The sequence below is a fragment of the Vidua macroura genome, chromosome 3 (genome assembly GCF_024509145.1).
Source record: "Vidua macroura isolate BioBank_ID:100142 chromosome 3, ASM2450914v1, whole genome shotgun sequence".
Taxonomy (NCBI): domain Eukaryota; kingdom Metazoa; phylum Chordata; class Aves; order Passeriformes; family Viduidae; genus Vidua; species Vidua macroura.
The window spans coordinates 47,525,266-47,543,379 of record NC_071573.1 but is presented as its reverse complement, the minus strand read 5'-3'; the positions used below and the strand labels follow the sequence as shown (position 1 = coordinate 47,543,379).

Below are 18,114 nucleotides of genomic sequence, written 5' to 3'. Positions count from 1 at the left end.
TAAACTAGAGCTCCTATGGGTATTCTCAGCTCATTCAGAGAGAAAGAGAAAGGTTTTCTAACCAGGCGAGAGCCTGGGAAGCAGTTGGGAAAGAATGTAAATAATTCTCTAATCTACCTTGTTATTCACATTGTTTATAAATATGTTCTGCTACTGTGCGTCATTCACTGCACACCAATGGTGAGACATGTTTTTACTCTAAGACCAATGAAATTAGTCTTCTCGATGTTCTCTATATATAGAGCGGTACATTTGAAATAAAGAGAGTTCATTTTCTTAGCCTTCTGATCTGGAGTTCTCTGTTCCCGTCCTGCTCAATGGCGTCAAGCTCTCTTTCATTTATGTATGAAAAGAAAAGAGAAAAATCACCCACTAGCCTAACTTCAGCCAATGCTTTCTTTTTTCAGAAATTAAAACTGCAGTCCACACAAGAGGGTAGTTCTCTAATAGAAACATGTTCATTGCTTAAAAAATGTGCAAATAACACCAAGAATTTACAGTACAGGATTTACCTACAAACATGATGGCCATGCTACTTTCTAGATGTTTTTATAGGTTGATGATTTATACATAGAAACATTGATAGATAGGTAGAATATTCTTGACTGCTTGGCACACTACAGAAATAATTTAAACATACGACAACATTTTATCCACATACAGTTCCTCAAAAGAAAAAAAATCTCCACCCTGATTTTTAAAATAGACCAGAATGATGATATAATACAGCAAAAACTTGAGATGACTTTCTGCAAGTGAGGTGATCATGTTAGTCCTGCAGGTCATTGATGAATAATAGTATAAAACAGAAGTTCATTTTACTGCCATAAGAGATCACCACAGAGTAAGAGGGATGGGGATCTCCTAAACACTAGCAAATGGAATTTAGGGACAACATACTAGGCTAGTTCTAAAAATAAAGACAAGCTCCCAAACACAAATAAATGCCATTCAAGTGATCATGTAGTGCTCCATAGCTCCTGGTTAAACTTCATTCTCATAATACTTTTTTTTTAGTAGGTAAAATAACTACATATTCATAACCCTATTTCAATTAATTACATTTCCAATAAGAAAGCCATTTATATAGGTAATTTCTTGCAATGAATTATAATTCTAGAGACTGGTTAAATATGCTCCTTACATGCACCAACTTTCTTTAAGTATAAGGAAAAAGTGCTTTCCCACAATTAATAATAGAAACCATTGTTAGTAAAACCTTGGTGACTAGAATATAAAAACAGCATGGGAAAAATATATTTTAGGTTAAACTTAAAACACCAGAATGATGAATTATTTTGTAATATTATTTTAATTAATGAGCTGCAGTTTTAAAATGTTCCATATTATGAAGTTAGAAGAATTTATCTAACCAGCTGGAAGAACTCTTTAAAATTGTTTGTCAAGGCAAATCATAAATTTAATACATATACTCTCCCCACCCATGGCTCACAAAATATGTGATCAAGCTCAAATGAAATTTGTAGGTCTAATGATCAGTAGTATGTATTTAACTTCACATTCCTTATTTTTCCCTGAAAAGCAAATTACTGACTATTTTCACAAATGCTGCTTGATACAGTGATGCTTGAATTGTCCTGTCACTAACAAATACCCCAAAACAAATACCAAAACCCCCAAAAAAACCCACTTAAACCCCAAAAAAAACACCCAGCAAACCAAAAGAAACAAAAAACATCCCATAAAAATAGCCCAAAACAAACCCAAAGGGGGAAATGAGGGAGACAAGCTGGGAAACAGAGGAAGAAGAAAAGAGATTCCAAGAGTATTTGGTCACTGCTTGTTTCAAACCAAGATTTCAGAACTTAGCCTTCCTTCTAATGACTTCCAGAACTGAATAGTGTTATCCATAAGTAAGATAAGTCTGTTTCCTGTTGAGGAAACAGAATTTGAAGTTCCTCAGCCCCATTAAACTGCACCACCTTTTATGATGAATAGAACATGTATGGTAACATGCTAAAAAAATAAGATAGACTATTTCTGTGGCACAAGTCCAACCCAGACTGTCTCCACTGTCCCAGTATTACATTATCTCTTTTTTAATTCCAGCATGCTCTCTAAACCTGTTCACATACTACCACTGCTGTAAGCTTGAGGAGAGAGTCAGAAAAAAATCCCTGCCACTATTACTTACATGCACTTTTGTAGATTAACTATTATAATATGATATTTTATAAATATTCCTCTGCCATCACAGGGTTAACTTACTTTTGAGTGGACAATAAAATTTTGTAAGAATCACCTTAGGCAGACAGGAACCTTCAGTCCTTACACCTACATACACCATAGAGCATATAGAACACCCTCTCTTTGGAATTTTTTCATACAAAACATTTAGTACACAAAACTATTTCAAAAATATCTGAAAATAAGTACTGCTTTTTGCCCTCTTTTTATAAAATGATAAAACATTTCTGTTAGAATCTTACCTGTGCCCGCTGAACACCATCTATGCATTGCTTCTCTTTTTCTAGGACTGTAGATTTCAACACTGAATTTGAAAAGAAGACACAGATTTTAAAATTCTATAAATAAAAAAAATTGACTGATCTTTTGAAATGCACATTAAGAAATTCATGAAAGGAGTGTAAAGTTAAAAAGAAAAGAATGTTAACTGTCCCACTTTCCAAATTATCCCAAAAATTACCTGTCCTTAAAACGGATGACTCTTGCCAACTATGTTTTCCTTTCTTCCACTACCAGAGAAATTTGAAAACTCCACTATGACATAGGTACTAATACAGATCTTAAAAATAGAGCAAGACATAAGACACTCCACACCTATATCCTATTTCTTATTTTAAAACCAGATTGCTTTTCTGACATTAAAGAACTACACTGTGTCTCACTTTCCTTGCCTGATAGGAAATAATCAGGAAAAGGACAACAAACAAGCAAACAACTCCACAGCAGCTACATAGTGCAAAGATCTTTAATCAGTTTAGGAGCTACAGCTAATGATGCCTCTTTACTGATCATAACCCAGTTATTTACACATAACAAGAAGTGCTTTTCTTATGCCTGCCCAGAGACTATATGTGTGGCATCTTTCCTATATGTTTAAAGGTGCCATTATTCAACAGGGAAAATTCTTGACCATTTGTAGACAGAGTGAAGCAGCTATGAACCCGAGCTTCTGGATTCGTAATTTTTGGACATTTGGCCTCCTCACAGCTTTCTGACAATCACAGCTGTTGAGAAGCAAGACATACAAGGAAGAAGTTTCATTGCAAGTGTGAGTTATGTCACAAGGATTGAAAATTAACAATCCACAACTATTTTTACCTGGATGTGGATAAACTGCATCTAGCAAGAAATAACTCATCATTTAGATTTTAGATTTCTCTGTGTTTGAGAGAAGTGTTAGTATCTTTTTGATCTTTGCTCACAACAGATTAATTCTATGCTGATTTTCTAGTGTTAGACATGCACCCACAATGCTGAATATTTTCTGCTGTGCAAATTAGCACAGCTAACTCCCTTACACAAAAGTGCTTAAGAAAAGAGGAACACACCACTCCTATGTACTGGTCAATATTTAACAATATGACAGAATTATCTAGCTTATTTTTACCTTAGAAATATTACCCTTCTAAAAAGGATTCTAGATATAAGCTGAAGTCAGGTTGATCTGAGCAGCTAACTTTAAGGTTATTTAGACAAAATTTGGCAAATACAATCTACTTCCAGCAAACCAACCCTTTTTGTTGAGCAAAATTAAAAAAAAAAAAAAAATCCCCAAATACTACCACCACAGTTAGAAAAAAAAGGTTTGAGAAAGGAAGAGTGGTGTGTGAGAGATGAAATCTTTCCTTCAAAGCAAATCAAACTTTTTTTTTTTGTTTTTTTTTTCCTGTTTTTTGGGGTTTTTTTAAGTGACTAACTTAGATTTCAGATTGCAAATCCACACTGATATTTGGTGGGCTGAGACTGTTTAATTTTGCAGAAGTTGCATAATCTGTGAATGTCTTCACAAGTGGTTAAATAGCCCCATGGGAGACAGGTTGACTGGGCTCTGGTGCCTGCTTACTTGCCTTTTCCTATATGTCAAGTAGAATAGTGTCATCAGCAAAGAATTAAAATAATTGAATTTCAAATACCCTGTTGAGTTTAGATGCAGGCAATGTGCTGAGATGTGATAATGGTGGAGTGAAATGCCATAAGAAGAGACAGGAACAGATTTGAGTGTTGAAATAGAAAGTTACTCCCATACACATTGATCTTACTGGTGATGTTGGCTCATTTTGTCCAAAACCTTAACTGAATCCAGAACTGAAAAATGTTTTTAGCATAAGTATTTGCTGACTTGAACCCAAATTCATATTAGGTATTTCCAAATGTCTGTTTTTAAATAAATAACCAGCCTCAAAATTCCCCAAACAACAATAATCAACCTGACCAAACCCACTGCCCCAAAACCCAAAAAATTCCCAACCACTCCAACAGCCCTTTTCACACATCCAGCAATGCTTCACATGATACAGAGCATACAGCAACACTATTAAATACAAACTGTACTAAACAGATTATTAACTACTTGCTAATTTAGGATGGATTACTTGAAGCCTTGAAGAATTTTGTCTCTTGCCTTACTTAAGGTTTGAAGGCTTACTATTTTTCTAATGCTAATGTATATAATAAAAACAAAGATTCTATAAAAACATCCTGCTGCATCCTCTCTCAATCAATGCTTTTGTCTAAAATGCATATTTTTATTTATGAGCTATTGTTTTTAATGTCAATATATCTCTTTAATCCAGACAGCAATAATTATATATAAAACAAAATACAGCTACCCTGCACATAATAATTTAAACCTTTTAAAAAATATTTGTCCCCTATACACTGCAAAGGCGTAAATACACAAATTAATTTAGCTACAAATTTTGAGGAAGGTGTTTATCCTCAGGTTTCACATCACTCACCTCTGGCTTCTTCCAAATGGCAAGCATATGAACAATTAAAGAAAGTTAAATTATTCATCTGCCTGAATTGTATTCAAAAGAATTATAACTTTTCCTCCATGTCCTACATTGAAAAATCACACCAAAATTTCAATAAATACATCTTAAGAACTAATATTAAACTCCGAAAAACTCCCAATACACAATTTTTCATTCTGTTTCTAACCCTATTTCTTAATATTTTTGCAGTTTTTTTGAAAGGGCAGTGGATGAGAAACGGAATAGACAAGTCCTGTACACATTACATCTGTGTAGTAGTAGGTAGAATAAATGGAAAAGCATAGGTTGGAAACAAATCACATACAAAATGAATACATTTAAAAATTATTAGTATTGTCCTTTTAATAGAAATATACTTCTAAGTGCATCTTTAAATTTCAAAATAATTTACATTATCAACATTCTTCTAGATTTTAGAGAAACTAAACTCTTGTTGACTTACACTAACCTCTGCTGGGTTAAAACCTCAAAACAATTTAATTTGAAATTCACCCTTTTTTTTTCTCCAGTGCACAGTATGTTCATAAATAGTGTAGTGTGATCACGCATCCATTAGGTAAGTCTCCCAGCTGAGAGACACAACTCTCAGAGTAGATGGCAGTGCATTCTACCACCACATATGACAGCACTTTCATTGCATACAGCATAAAATAGGAGATCATTGGTTAAAACCTGGACTAGCTCAACAATCCAGTACTGCAGAGTTCCACTCTCTGAATTGCATCAGTGAGATGGATGCAGAAACGTTTCCTTGATCTCCAATATAATTCCTTTGGTAAAAGGCATAGCATTAAGCGGAATAATACAACAGTATTGCATTTTTGTTGGCATCACTTGTTTCGCTTGTGAACACTGAAATAAGTGATACCAGTAAAAGTAAAATGTCGCCATGGTAAAAGGTGTCCGTGCAAGAACTACTTTGGTCATGTTCCAGAGGAAGTGGCAGTGAAGTCCCAAAGAGAAGCAAATCTGAAATTAACTCCACCCAAAGCCTACAAGTAATACAAAGAGATCTGTTGAAAGAATGACTTAACTCTTAAACTCCGAGCAATGAAAAGGAGGAGTGGAAAGGAATGAAAAATTTGAGAATACCCAGTGGCTCTCCGTGGACAGCATGGGGATGAATGCAGTCTACAGTTTTGAGAGCTGCTGAATACTAATAGAAAGCAAAGCTTCCAAGAACCTGTGGTATTTATGGGTCAACACTACTAACAGAAAACAGGCTTGAAGTCATCCTCTAAATTTCTTTGTCAACTACAAGGGAGGTTTTCTTCTTGCTTGGTTTTAATTGTCAGTGTCAACAAAGCTCTTAAAGAGCATCATGAAGACTGCAGAAATTCATCTGGTAGCATAACCTCACAAATTTTAAGGTAAACTGACTTTGTAAATAAGTCTTCATTTTATTTTTTCAGATACATTTTTCCTACCCCTCTGTCAGCACAGGACTGCTGAATCTACAAAGGAATACCTTACACCACTCTAATAACTTTCAGTATAGCACCAGTCATCTTCTGAAGTTTTCATATTTTTAAGAAAAGAAAAAAACTCATATCTCCTAGCTCTGAAGGTATGTATACTGGAAAAGAATAAAGATCACAGCACCTGGCAAAATCCATTATTTAACAGATGCCAGGTACACATCTTGGTTGCTAACAAAAAGAATGCATTTTTGGTGAACATTTTTTATTAGATTCATACTAGCTGACATTATTTCTGAGGCTACTCCAAGATTCTCAAAACCAGGTGTTTATTAGTAGCTAAGATACTAAGTTTATATTTCAGATTCTAAAACACAGCAGCTTCCTATATCCTATACATTTATCTTCTCTGTATCCAAGAACTGTACCTTCTTCTGAACTTTTGAGCCTTTGTTCTTCATCTGGAGGTCTGGCTGGAGGCCATGCAGATGGAATTCTCCTTGGAAAGCTTCCTTCAATGTAATCTCTTGAATGTGTGGGTTGGCTAACTGCAGCCCAAGTATAAAGCTGGTCTTGCTGTGATTTAAAAAACAAACACAAACAAACAAAAAAAAAACAGTGGAAAAGTTCATATAGAAAGACAAGGTCAAAATATCTAAGTTTTTGTTTCCAGTACAAATAACTCAACATCCCCTATATCAAGACAGACTTGGTTTTATGCTCTTCAGTCTGATAAAGACTTAAGATAAATCTATATTAAAATAGTTTTGCTCCTTAACAACAGAAAATTAAGCTTTTCCTTTTCTACAACCCAACAACACGTTAAGATACAGTTCAGCACTTCTTTGAGTAAGAAACTCTTTGCCATTTCTTTTCTTACAGTGATAACGCATTCTGTCCATCATGAGTGCACTTCGTTATATATGTCCAGTTTTATGGCTTGGAGGGAAATATTTCTCTCCACACCGTACATAATCATTTTACACCAAACACACAAGCAAGGAAAATGAGCAGAATTATTTCAGCAGAAATGAAACTGATATATTCACTCTTTGCAGCCCCATTTTATCATTTCCATTTTAATATTTTTAGAAAAGCAGGTAAAAATGGTGGATTCTCTTTTGGGGTAAAATGAAAAAAAAAAAAAGACAACAGCTAAAGGTATTCTCAGCCCTCTGGGTTCAAATCAGATTATATCCTTATTGCTCAACAGCTTTGAGTTTGAGTCTATGATTAAAAATAGGACACAGAGAGAGTTTCTGATGAAAACGAGGGCAGACTTATGCTTTAAGCTAACAGCAAGATTTTAGATGACCACAATTCAAGTAGTTATTCTTGTAAATATTCTTCTCCTAGTCTGCATCAACATGCACACCTTGTCATTAAACATTTATAATACTGTAAATTCTATAGAGAACATTCACAGCAATTGCAGAAGTAAATTTCCTGGCAAATGATCTGGAAAGACGCAAATATTGTAGCACAAAATCAGAAAAAAATAAAGTCATGGGATGAAATTAGAGTCATATCACAGTAATACCTTCTTACAAAAATGATGTTCTAGACTTAATCCATTCTACTGCCTGCATAAATGCTGGTACATATTTCATTTTTAGATTAAGACTCTTTTTTAAAAAATTTGACAGATAATAAACTTTGAAGCGATATGCAGGAGTAAGAAGAAAATGCTGCTTGTTTTTCGGATAATTACTATTCTATGTGACTAAGTTTCTACTTGCCTAGAAATAAATTGTTGTAAGAGTAAAAATGTTCTATTGGGAGCAACTTACTTGGAACAGACAAATGCTGGTAATAAAGTAAAAACCTTTGTTTTATAAAGGTTGCCTCAGTCAGGGTCAAAGGAAGCTCATTAGACCCTCCCAGTACGAAAAACATGGCAAAAATCCAGACACGTACATTGACTTTAATTAAAGGTAAAAATAAATGGATAAAAAGCTTAATAAAAAATAACATCAGGTTCTTTACATAGCCCTGAACTCCATGATCCTCAAAAAGCCTGTCCCTTAGAGTAGTATTACCATGCTACTCTATTTGAACATCTGAAAAGGCTTGATTAATTCAGTCCTTTGAGTCACTTAATTCTTTCCCTTTGTCTATTTCCAGTTTTTTAGAGGATATGTATTTCTGAGCTTCTGCCCAACTTCCAATACTGTTTGAGTAAGGAGGAGAGGTAGTTGTACCTGTATGTGCTGTGTGAAGAAAAAGTCCTGGATTTTGCTATTAGTCATGTTTCTGCACCATTTAAATCTCAAAAACACAGAGGAAAATAAGACTTGAAAAAGTCATTGAGACAAACCAGAACTAATTTTTTCCTTGCCCACTCTACCATCTTTTAGAGTCCAGGGAACACAGGGAAAAACATGCTCTGCACAGGGTTAACTGGCTAAGCACAGATGACATTCAGTAGGATTACATGTAGGGTTATAGGGCAGTAAAACAAAAGACAACTGACTGTAGGTAATGTTGACACAGCATAAATAAGAAAGACAAACTGTTAAACTGTTCCTGGACATGACATTTCACCATGCCAGTTCTTGAAAGATATAATACAACAATTTAGCAACAGATTCTTGAAATAAGATTAGTGTACATGAACCAAGATGTATTTTAAAAATAATGAAAACAAAAAAAAAAAACCCTCAGAATTATTGTACAGATTGTGTACATTATGAAGGTAAGAAAATATGAAGTACCTATGTTTTTGCTGATATAATTTATGGCATATAAAATATAAGCAGTTATAAATTAAAACATCACACAACTTGATAAAAAACTCTTAACCCAGCATTGTGAGTACAAAAGACAGTATTTTTTGTTTGCATTGCATTTGGGGGGGGGAATTTCTTTGTTTTCTATTTAATACAGAGAAGGACAATAGAACAGACGCCTCATGTAATGGAAATTTACAGACGTAAATGTAGATTTTCAAAAATGCCTCCAAGGGACTTGCACTATAATGAAAGCCTATCCATAGAAATAAGGTATTTAACAGTAACTACTTTCAGATTATTTGCAAGCTTATAAATGCTATTTGAAATATGAAAAACCCTCATGCCCTCATGACAGAAAGGTAGTCTGAAGTTCTGGATGGCAAGCTCATAGTCCATAAATTACACTTGAAAAGGGAAAAGATTAACCCCGTCTCTACTTTCATGCCCTTCAAAAGATACAAATCATTTGAATATCCTTATTCCTATGTACTGAAGCTATGGTCCAACACCTAATCCTCTTTATGTTTTGTCTTTAGCTCCTTGTCAGTTAATATACTAACCCACCTCATTTCTCCTTTTCCAAATCTGATAATGTCATAAATGTGCATGATTTTTAGAAGTGTTTGAAGAAAGAAATATGCAATTCTGTGATGCCGAAGTCCCAAGCAAAAGAAACAAAATAATTCAAATGTACAAAAATCAGATTTGTTTTTAGTATTAATAACTACAAAACAATCATCCATGAACATTGATTTCCACATTCAAATTTTTCTCTTTTAATCTTGTCATTTCAGAGGCAATTTTTACTAAATATCATTGTACATACAGTCAGTGAATATGCTTACCGTGATCAAGTTTTGGATACATCTGGAATTTCCCCTTCATCTTGCTCAAACTCCACTATTTAGTCTTTAAAGCATCTCTTTTGAGGGAAAAAAATCACATATATGTTCTAGTAATGACTGATCCCAGTCTTATTTATTCAGACACTGGAAGCTTCAAGCTGTCTGAGTCCAGTGCACTAAACATGATGTCAAGAAGAGTTCTTGTTTCCACACATCCTTACACAGCACTTTCCACTGGTTCTTAAAAGTGCAGAGCATCTGCACATGGGCGAGGCAAACTGCCTACAGAATCTGATGGTACCTAATCAATATACATTTTACCACTTATAGATGCTAGCATTTAAAATCACAGAGTCAGGTCTGTACTTTAACTCACTCTCTTCCCAGACAGCCCTGAGAATGCACAGAGCATGCTTTTTGCTACAACCTTTCATTCTCTAGTACCACAGTGTTACACTTCAACTACCTAATAAATGAAATATCAAATATTCACTTCACTGCTCGAGCTGGAGATTCTTTCCAGCTCATCTTTAAAAATGGAAATGAATGTTGGAAGCTGCTCAAAGAAAGGCCCCTAGCAACTGCCATGTTTTTGGTGAGCCCAAAAGTAGGGCCATGAGTTAGACCTGCAGCAAACATCAGAAGTCATTCTAGCAGGCCTGGACCTTTCAGAAAAAGGGTCACACATTTTCACACAGAGAGACCAGTTTTGTTTCCTGGGCCACAGACTGAATTACAGATATCCCTCACTGCAGGAATATAACATGCAACCTTGAATGTGGGCTACATTGCTCCTGGAGATATACAGGTAGTACAACCATCTGCTCAATGTCTTTTCACTTTTTAATCAGCTGTTTATCTGCTTCCAGTTCAAAGAACAAAAACAGCCATTGTGAGAAAGGCTTAAAGGAGGTATAGGAGATGGAGTTGACATAGCAATAGGTGTATGCACCTTTTCCCCAAATGGCTGCAAAAGCATGCATTAGCAATGTGAGGATCAAGGGGGGAAAAACTTACCAGAAATATTTAGAAAATTCTCAAGGAAAAAAGCCAAAGCACAGTCAGGTGGGAAAGGTGAGGCAGAAGAGCAGTACAATGCTCTAATATGGGGTCGCAGTAGAGGGAGGAAGCACTTTAGCAGTACCTCTAAACTTTCTTGCATGAGAGTGCATTGGTACTAATATGCCTGATGGTTCCTGTATTGAGCTGTGATGTAATAGGGCTCTATTTTGCATAACTTTATTTTTTGATAGTAAACTTGAACATTTTTTCACTAGAACTATAAACATTTGAAGTTATCCTGAAAAGGGAAGAATAGAAGTGTCGGTGTGTTCTCAGGCAAGTATAAATGGGCCAAGAGTAAACACAGAGCAGTAGGCATGAGAAGGTTTCTACTCATCAAGTCATTCTGGATGACATTCTTTCAGTGGGAAGACATTGAAGAATGAGGAGAGGAAAATGTAAAACTGCATTTAAGAGGTAATGAGATAAACTCATAGAGGAATTCCATTTTATGTTACTTGGGATAAGAAGGGACCAGACTCCACATCTCAGAGGTGTTTTCCAGGCTAAGAGCTCCAAAGAGTTTGTCCAAATTTGTATATAATTTATTGGCATTTAGTCAGTTTCAGGTGTGTGGAAGGAATTAATTTTTTTCCATTCAGGAGGTTTAATCATTCTAGTACACTAAGCATACAACCTCTAAAATGAAAGAAAGTCAACTGCATGTTCTCTACTGCACACAAAGAGTTAATTGTAGAAGCAAGGTTTTAGTTTGAGAAACTAGAGCCAGACTACCTCAAAATGCTCTTATCAGCAGGAGACTGCTTTATTTTAAGCAGCTTTTAAAATAAAGAAATCAATACTTTTAAGAATGAGGAAAGTGGTTTACTTTTTGAGGACAGGTTCAGTAACAAAGCTCTGTCTTGCCACTGACAGAACCAGAGCAGTGATTAAACATGGCCCTTGACTTGTGCTACCTTTGGCTGCACTAGTGAGCACAGATGCTTTCCAAGGTTGAAAACCAGCAAGTCCTTCATAATACTATAATGTATAGCTGAAGCGGCACTTTATCCTCATGAACTAAATTTGTTACAAAAGCATTTTACTTGAGTCAAAGGGTTTTTTTCTTTTCAGGGAACCAATGTACCTCAACAATGAATTTAAAAACATTTCAATTGTCAAAAATCATGAAACATTTATTTCCCATTAAATGACTTCAGCCTCCTCAACCAAAGAGAAAAAAACATGTTTGATCCCATCAAATTTCACTTAGAATTCAACACTATATCCCAGGAAAGGCAAAAAAGCTGATAGCTCTGCAGTAAGAGCTCTCACTGGGAAAGGAAATCAGGAAAATAAATTTCATATTTTTACATCTATTCTTATTCTGTTACAGTGAGTTGAATAGATTCAACTGGTGAGCTTAGAGTAAATGTTCCTTGGAAAAAGGAACAGTGGCTAGCTTTCAAGAAAACAGGTCAAGATCCAGCCTCTTTGCACATCTAACTAGAACACCACAACTAGAAGGCCACATTCCAAGACCACCAGGTTATCAGCTACTACTGACATGACCTGAGGGTTTGTCTTTTCATTGACTCATCAGAAAATGTAAGATGAGACAAGAAGCTTCCTCATCAGGAATTGTTTTCATTTACACTGACACAGTTCTTCCATAAGTTTGGACTCTGAAAAAATTGAATCATGCAAATCAAACTGCTTCCTTAGAAAATTTCTCTATGCGATTTGACAATGTAATTTTTACTATTATAAAAACTCTCTTTGAAAGAGATATGCAATATATATGCAAATTCAACCCTCAATTTATTTGCAATTCCAAGTGAGAAAAGACATCTTTTTTTGACTGACATTCTGAAGAAAGAGAACTAACCTACAGAAAGTCATAAAATATAAATACCTCTTGAGGTGACAGGCTGACCACCACCTTCGTCATATGCACAATGATACCAAAAAATTTAAACACGTGGTGTAAACTTAACATTCAGTATATGGCTCTTGAGGCAATTCTTCAGAACAGCAAGCAAGTTATTAATGTTAATTGTAAAAAAATCCCCTGAAAACCTAGCAACATCCTACACATAAAACATCTAAGTTGAAAGTGCATATGGTAGCATCACCACAAGGAAGCAGAACAAAGAAAGAGAAAGAAGAAAAGAGTAAAAGGAACAGAAGACCTCTGGGCCTGAGCTAACAACAGTAAAATAATTTTATTTTTTAAGATTGGAAGCAGGGAAGTAGCATAAGAACAATACTTTGGCACAATGATCTACCAACTGTTTGCATTATACCACACTCAAAAACATTCAGAATTGCTCACCACAAAAGACAAAGTGTCACTAAGTGTGACTGGCAATGGAAGAGGAGACATGGGTGCTCTGATTTTACCAAAATGAACTCCTATGGTAACCTACACTACAGACAAAGATTAAGAGAGCAGATTAACCATCCGTTTTCTCTAGTCCACAATTTTCACTTGTTCACTTTTAAAGTGTTATTCACTATTGACTCCAATGTACTATGATAAAATCGAGTACTCCAATGTACTCCTCTGATAAATACTGCTCTGAGATGGGCTTGCATTCAGTCTTACAAATTATATGTCCAAGCATTGAAAGTATGCTTGAAAAAATTCTGCATGCATCGTTGCCAGCTATGTGCTGCAGTTTGGAATTAGAGTTCTCCCAGCTGATGTCAGTACTTGGGAAAGTTCTTTGCAAACTGATCACTTTGCAACTGATCACTTTGCAAACTGGGTCTCTGTCTTCTGAGAAAGGAGTCTATTTGCAGTCTGTTTTCCTACTAATTTTCAGACTGATATCAGCAGTGCAAATAAGTTAAAATTAAGTCAAGCCTTCATGTCACTAATTTCTCTTCCTTCTGACTTGCAAAGTCCCACCATCTGCTCCTACTCAGCAGAAAGAAAGCAGCATCTTTATTTCCTTAGAAAGCATTTGCATCACCACAGGTGGCCAGGAGATAATAGGAAAACAGCCATTTTTTGCAGCATTTTCCATTCATGCTGTCTGTCTCTTTGCTTCCTTGGGGAAGCATTATTTCAGAAACAGATGACAGCCTAGTCAGGCATCATAACTGCAAATGGCACAAGGGGAAGTGCCTATCCCAAACTGTCAAACATGACAGTGTGTGTATGAAATCACATCATAACACAGAAAAAATAGATATCCAGAAGACTTTATTTAGCCTTTTCATTATAGAATGTGCTGAAACTGTTGATGAATCAAGAAGGCATTAACAGCTGTACTCGACCCAGTAAATAGAAGCACTGAAAAGAGATGTAGAGATATAGCTAAGTCAAAATCAAATCACAAACAAAGATGAGAGAAGATGATATTTTTTTAGTGCCACGTGAAGAGTAGTCATTACTGGACCCTTCAGTGTGAAAGAGAGATTAAGTTCTTCAAACAAGGAATTCAGTATGAATATTAAGGTATGCTCTGTTTTCTTCAAAAAAGCACTTACAAAATTACTAAAGAAAGTCCCTATCACAAAATAATTTTTCATTCAGAATTTAGATGTTTTAAACCTAATGCTCAGAAACAACACAAAGCTTGTCAGAAGAAAAGTGGAAAAAGAAAAGAAGGAACTTGATATGAAAGAAAAAACTGCCCGTAGCTTAAGACTATACAATGTGAACTGGAAAATCGGAAACAGGAAGTCATAATTACGGACTACATATTTACAGTGTGTGTTAATTGCAACTACTGGATAAAATTCAAACAGCAAGTACTGTCAGTATTTCTTAGCACTAAAGAACTATTTCTTTAGACGTTAAAGAAAGTTGCCTCATATTGATAGGAAAATGACAGATTTTTCCTTGTTATGAACAGTGTAAATCCTAATGCAAATATTTATAATTTATACACATTACTGATGGCTCTCTGAAGAGAGTTATCATATATCTTTGGTGATTATTAAGAGAGGAGCTAAGCAGATGAGATCTCTACTTATTAAAAACTGTAATCCTCCAACAGGAAGGAAAAACTTGCCTGTTGCTACATTCTTGCCAAAGATTCACCCTTTAGACATGTCAATTTCAGGATTATTTTACTCTACTAAGATAATATAATGAGGTATCATGCTAAAAAGCTTAAGACTACAGCTGCACTACATGTAGGAAGGTAGGTAGCTCTCACAGTGATGAGTGAGAAGACAAGGGGCAAAGGCCTCAAGCTGCACCAGGGGAGGTTTAGATTGGGTATAAGGTAAGATTTCTTCATTGAAAGGGTAGTCAGGCATTGAACTAGGAATTACCATATCTGGAAGTGTTCAAAAAGAATGTAGATGTAGAACTTAGGAATATGCTTTAACGGTGAATATGGTGGTGCTGTGTTAAAAGTTGGACTTGATGATCTTAGAGGTCTTTGCCAACCGTAACAATTCTATGATTCTATGGTTTATGAATGCAACACTTTTTCACATGACATTTATGTCTCAATATCATTCACTCAAAAGATTTTTTTTAAAATTTGAATCTTTAGAAACCCTCTTGAATAACTCACAGCTGCTAAAAAGGGAAAAATTTAAAAGGCAGCTATTCAAAAGGCAAGCAATTTTTTCAGAGAACACGCTTTCCGTAGGCTTTTACTAATCTAAGTTGCCCATTTACTTGCTCAACTTTATTTTTTAGTTAAACTCTCTGTTTTTATTTTATAAAATACTAGGAGAGGCATGAAAGACTAAAGATAGTCTGATGAGTAAGTTGTCATGACATAAATGAAGCAATAATTAGCAGCCTTCCTTGCAAATGGGAAACTAGCAGTAAGGGCAATGTATGTCTAGACAGAGAACCTGCCACTGAACATTTACTTTTTAAGATGCTCTTTACATTGTAAGAATAGGTAGGAAGAGCTATAACAAAAGATTCCACTGCTTCTCAATAGCCAAATCTTAAAAACAGCAAACCTTGTCTATTCGTTCAACTTGCATTTTTCAGACTAATCTTTTATTCTGGGCAACTGGCATCAGCTGTTTCAAAAGAAATAATTGATAAAACAGGCCAAAGTTGAACATGCAACTTTTCTCATAAGTTCTTAAAACACTTCTAAAATTTCTGTGCTTTGGGCTAATTTGACAAAAAGTTCAGAGATACTTCATGAACATGAAGAACCTCCAATCATCATTAAAATCTATCCAAAGACATGAGTAATATATAAGCCTTTGTGAACTGGACACTATCCTCAGCATAAATGTGGACTAATGCTGTTAGTCCTCTGAAGATTTGTGCTCTAATTTGGCATTTATTGATCCATCATGTTTGCCATATATGAGAAAAGGAGTAAGCACCACATCCACAAACCACAGTGTACACCAGAGACACAAGTGCCAAGAATTTAAATGAAACTGAATTCTAGGATCCATTATAAAACTAGCCCAAGAAACTAAGAGCTGTGAAAGTTGTCTTTTACTACACTGCTTAATTTCAGCCAGACAAAGGGGAAGAGAAAGAAATAGGATCCAAAAAGAAATCAAAAAGAGGGCATGAACTATTTTTTAATGACCTAGACTGAAGCCTGGAATATCTTGGGAGAAAAAAAGCAAACCAGATCTCTTGCATTACTGAGAAAACAGACAAAAGATTTGGACAAACATTTCTAAGACAGGGAGACGTAGAGGTGACCAGCAGGCATGAATAATAAAGAAAATGAGAATATAATCAAAATGTACAATTGCAAACATTTCAAGAGATTTCAGCATTAGCCATGCTAAATTAAATTCACTAGAGGCCATCCAGAAAAGGGAATCAGAGTGAGAGAATAGGACTTTTAAATAATCTGTTTATATTCATCTCAAGCCATGAGCAATAGATCATAGAGTGAACAAAACTTACTGAATTGTTTTCATACACTGTAACCTAACATCTTCAAAAAATAAAGTTTGTGGGACCACACTTAAGCAAGACAGGAATAATGGATTTTATTCAATTTAAAAAAACAGTACTTTAAAGTTCAGAAAGACAAGGGATAAGTCAGAACAGGAGAAAAGGATTCAAAGAAAGGTTTCAGTGGAAAAAGTGTTAGAAATTCTGCAAAAAAAAAAAAAATCTGAAAGAGTGACCTAAGAAACTTTACAAGCACCAGACTAAGATGAAAATCAAGACAGTCAAAGAAGTAACACTAAGGAACAGGCAAGCACCTTCGTGAAGAAGGGAGGAAGGCCAACAAGGTGGCAGGGGCCAGGACAGGCCTACAGGAGCTTTGCTGATGGCATTTTCAGCTAAGTGAAAAGGATATCAGCCAAACTGGAGGCAATCCAAAATTGAACCAGGGGTCTGATGAGCTCAGAGATGAACTAAGAGTATGGGTCTGGCTCTGCTCCTTATTTTGGAGTACGGCCAGAGAAGATGTGCCTCTTAATTCTAGATGGGTGAAATTTAGGTATTAAGGCTAGTCCTTAATCAAGTCCTGATTCCTATGTGTTTAAAATAAGCTGTTAGGTCAACACTAAAGTTTTGCTCTAATGAATTTTAAAAATGCAAACAAAGAAACAAGAAAATTGTGACTAGGAAAAAAAACCCAAAGTACACACATGGAGAGAGATGCAAGAGAGGACACGACTAACCAACCTTACATGTTCTTTTAAAAGTAATATTCAGCATCATCATAATGTTTTTCATGCTAATTTTTGAAATGTTTAATTGTTATGTTAAACATAACAATTGGCATTTATTCCTGTAAAATATTTTAAATTTACTCTAAGAAACAAGGAGATGCACAGTTTTCAAGTTTTCAGCCATTACAATTTATACGGCAAATTCTAGATTTTTTTTTTTTTTCTGAGAACATGTAATGAATAAACTGATAGGTGTTCCTGTACTGTCTTTGGTCATTGAGGTTGGAGTAGAAACAAATTCCAAAACTCAGCATCAGCAGCTCTCAGCTCTGCATCACATGGAATTCAATTATGGAGGTCTGGTGTTCAAGACAGCTGTATGCTCCTTTGAAGTACGATGAAGTACTGGTTACATAACAGGGCCGTACACTACTTCTGATATTGTTTTACCAGGAGTGTGATCTATTTAGGGGATTGATACAGAAAAATAGTCACAGAAGCTGTGATATTTGTGGCTTACTGAAAGACTGAGTCAAATTAAGAT

General features: G+C 35.3%; 1 protein-coding gene across 1 annotated transcript in view; it reads right to left on the bottom strand.

The window, feature by feature from the left end:
• Positions 1–18,114, bottom strand: part of FMN2 (formin 2) — a 152,963-nt gene that overhangs the window by 116,414 nt on the left and 18,435 nt on the right. The window contains exons 3-4 of the mRNA XM_053973973.1: positions 6,832–6,979; positions 2,451–2,512 (exon numbers count right to left, since the gene is read on the bottom strand). Of these exons, the coding sequence (XP_053829948.1) occupies positions 2,451–2,512; positions 6,832–6,979 (210 nt within the window). The remainder of the gene's footprint in view (positions 1–2,450; positions 2,513–6,831; positions 6,980–18,114) is intronic.